A 3,589-nucleotide genomic window follows, 5' to 3' on the forward strand; every position below is an offset into this window, starting at 1 on the left:
GAAGACAATTGTAAATTTAATATGAAAATTAATGAAAACTTAAATTAAAAACAAAAAAATGTATTTTGAAGTGTCCAAAATTTATACTAATCTATAAATAGAACATTTTATTGTTTATATTTATAAAAATTTTATTAATTTTTTTGCATTAGCTGTTTACACTTTTGCATTTCGTGCTTAAGATTAAACCACCTCCATTGGGCGCTTAAACTTGCAAACAAAATTAACTAATTGAGTACTCAAAAAAAGAGTCGGTAAGTTATGCCAAACAAGCAAACTTGTTCTTACTATTTATATTAAAAAAGATAATTTTTGAATTAAGAACATTTTATGTTTATAAAAGTAATAAAAATAAAAAAGTAATAAAAAATTTTGGGCATCTTTATAAAACTTTTCACATCTCTCTTTATACTATTTTGTATTATTTATTTGATATTTGAATCACCCTGTTAATGTTATGTTAACTTACATACTTGTGTTTAGGTAATTTGGTTATTTAATGTAAGGTTGTTAGCATTAAAAATTGTTTGTCATTGCTTGTTCTAACTATTTTGAAGATGGTAATTTTTTTAAAAGGAGGGAGATGTTATTCTTTTTTTAATGATTACTTATTTCAGTTCCGTAATCAATACGATAGTGACGTGACCGTTTGGAGTCCGCAGGGACGACTTCATCAAGTCGAGTATGCCATGGAGGCAGTAAAATTAGGTTCAGCTACAGTAGGTTTGAAAAATAAGGACTATGCGGTGTTAGTAGCCTTAAGGAGGGCATCATCAGAGCTCTCGTCTTCACAAAGAAAAATTATTCCAATCGATGATCATTTGGGAATATCAATTTCTGGAATCACTGCAGATGCTAGAGTACTGAGTCGCTATTTACGCACTGAGTGTCTTAATTACAAGTACTCCTATGATGCCGCATATCCAGTGTCAAGGTTGATCACAAATCTTGGTAATAAGATGCAAATCACTACACAACGTTATGATCGTAGACCATATGGTGTTGGGCTGCTCGTTGCTGGTTACGATGAAATGGGTCCACATATATATCAGGTTGTCCCATCTGCAAACTTTTTTAATTGTAAAGCTATGTCTATTGGTTCACGCTCTCAAAGTGCACGCACATATTTAGAACGCCATTTAAACTCATTTGCCGATTGCAGTAAGGATGAATTAATTTGTCATGGCATTCAAGCTATTCGCGGTTCATTGCCTAATGAAGAGTTAGGAGTAAAAGAAAATCAGACCGCGGTGTTGGTAATATATGGATTTTTTTTTTTTTTTTATAAAATATAAGGAACTATTTCTGTTTTCAGAATATATCTGTAGCTATTGTTGGGCGCAATCAACCCTTTAAAATACTTGATGATGAAGAAAATACATTTTATTTAAATATGGCTAAAGAAAGAGGTGCCGCTGTCATATCTTCACGCTCTCAAGACGATGATTCTCTGCCACCAACGGGAGATGGCGAAACACAAGACCCTACTGTCCATGATCCTAATGTAGCCATTGGCACAATGGAACATTAATATTATATACAGTACTTTAAATATATTTCCCATATAAAATTTGTGCAGGATTAAAATGTAACCAAGATTTTATTTTCATTCTTCAATATTCAAGGGTCGAATTACCGCATACGTGATCGAAAAATCATTTATATAGAAAACGGATTCCGACATCGAAATTAAGCTAAATTGTACCAGATTTCGTGTTCGATATCGAATAATCGCAACAATGGCTATATTCGGCTGTTCTGTCTGCATAAATTATAAAATTTTAAGGGTTTATTCAAATTAACTTTTTATCTTCATACTAAACACATTTTTATTATGCCTTAAAATATACTATGGAGAAAAGAACTAACACTAAACAGACTTGTCGATTATGTATAGCAGCCGAACTTCTATTGCGTTGTTAGCATAGCTGATAGATCTGACGATTTATCGTCATTTTGACGATTCTTCGTTTCAAAAATAGCAAAGTGACGATTTGACGATTTTTTCCTTCAAACTGGCGATTTTTGAAAAATTAAAGATTTTATATTTTTCTTATTTCACAGTGAAAAAAGGAAATTAATATTAAACTTGGAATTCTGTAAAATTATAATTTATTTTATAATGAAAACTAGAAATTAAATTCTAGAAGAGCTATTATAAAACATTCTAAGTCGAAAAAGTGTGTTTTGAGTTTTAAGCTCTCAAAGCTTAAACATATTTTACATGTAAATGTGTATGCTATGTACATTATTTCTTATAACTTTTGAAGAGATCGACAGATCTGAACCAAATTTTCACACTGTATTAGTTAAATCCAATACAAACAAGTTTTGTAAAAGAACTAAATTTTACGAAGAAAGCTCACCAAGTTTAATCTTTTTATATCTACCCAGCAAAAAATAGTGCTTCCTCGGAAGCAGATTTGTAAGGCAGAGAGCAGTTATTACTGCTTGCACTTGTTATGAAAGAATATACGATTTTTATATGGGATTCCTCTCGTACAGGCTCTGCCTAAGGAATCCAAAATGTGCATATTTCATACTGTTGAAATTGCGCTGATTTCAGTGAATTAATATTATTTTTCAACACTGAACATTGAAAATTGAATAGAAAATTTAGAAAGATGCAAAAACTAAGTGATTTTAGAGCTGTTGAGAAGCAAATTTCTACACCACAAACAATAATTGCTGAATATATGCAATCCAAAATCTTTTTTGTAAGACAATAATTTTAAGTTGCAATAGAGGAAGGAGTTAAAGATGCAGTATATTTATTATTTCCAAATCAAGAATATTTTTTGCCGGGTAAGTACTTGTTTACAGAAAACTTTCAAAAATTTTACAAACAGTTTTTTGCTTAAAAAGATTAAAATATTCCTTGTGCACCAAAACAGGCAATATTGTGATGCAACAAACTTTGAGAAATTTAAAGAAAAAGATAAACAAGTTTCTATACCTACACTACACTATGTTAAAAATGCCAGAACATTGAAAACATTATGAGAACATTAGAAAAGAATTAACATTACTGTCGAATATTCTTCAAAACTCAATGTTTATTGAATTTTGAACAATAATATTCCGTATTTTTCGAATTTTACATAAATATGTATTAATATTATAAATTTTTTAATATATTTCATTTTAAAATATTACAATATTTTAAATTTTTTATACAAATTTTAAGCTTTTCATATTCTCCGATTTTTTGACGATTTCTTAAAACCAAAATGACGATTATTTAAAAATTTATCGGGAAATTGACGATTTTTTCAAAAATTCATCTGGCAGCCCTGGTTGTTAGCTTCAAAATGAGAGAATGATTTCAGTCTTTAAATAATCTAAGTCTGATCTAAGTCAATCAAAAACTCATTGGAGGAGAGGAATATTCACCCTTTCGACAAATGAAGTGAAATGTTTGGTCCCTTGAAATTTCACGAATGTGTTATATAGGTCAGTATAGAAATGGCTTAACTCAACCAAAAACTCATTAGACGAATATTATTAATGAGTAAAACGTTCATTATTTACAAAGTTTCCAAGCTATTGCCTAAAAACATCCAGTAACCACATCATTTTGGCAACGCAG

The 3,589-nt window shown here is 30.0% G+C and overlaps 1 protein-coding gene across 1 annotated transcript; it reads left to right on the top strand.

The window, feature by feature from the left end:
* The first annotated feature begins 518 nt into the window (after window positions 1-518).
* On the top strand, window positions 519-1,640 carry LOC119613750 (proteasome subunit alpha type-1-like). Its single transcript, XM_037969787.1, has 3 exons — window positions 519-560; window positions 618-1,256; window positions 1,316-1,640. Exons 1-3 carry the CDS (start codon window positions 558-560, stop codon window positions 1,529-1,531), a joined length of 858 nt encoding a protein of 285 aa, XP_037825715.1. The 5' UTR covers window positions 519-557; the 3' UTR covers window positions 1,532-1,640.
* Window positions 1,641-3,589: the final 1,949 nt, after the last annotated feature.

The sequence above is a fragment of the Lucilia sericata genome, unplaced genomic scaffold (genome assembly GCF_015586225.1).
Source record: "Lucilia sericata isolate MDLA Ls3-8-SP2 unplaced genomic scaffold, ASM1558622v1 Contig000040F_arrow, whole genome shotgun sequence".
NCBI classification, from domain to species: domain Eukaryota; kingdom Metazoa; phylum Arthropoda; class Insecta; order Diptera; family Calliphoridae; genus Lucilia; species Lucilia sericata.

Excerpts from the sequence above, each read along its gene's own strand:
- LOC119613750 (XM_037969787.1), top strand. Across the intron at positions 1,257-1,315 it reads AAAATCAGACCGCGGTGTTG|AATATATCTGTAGCTATTGT; the intron begins GTAATATATGGA and ends TTCTGTTTTCAG.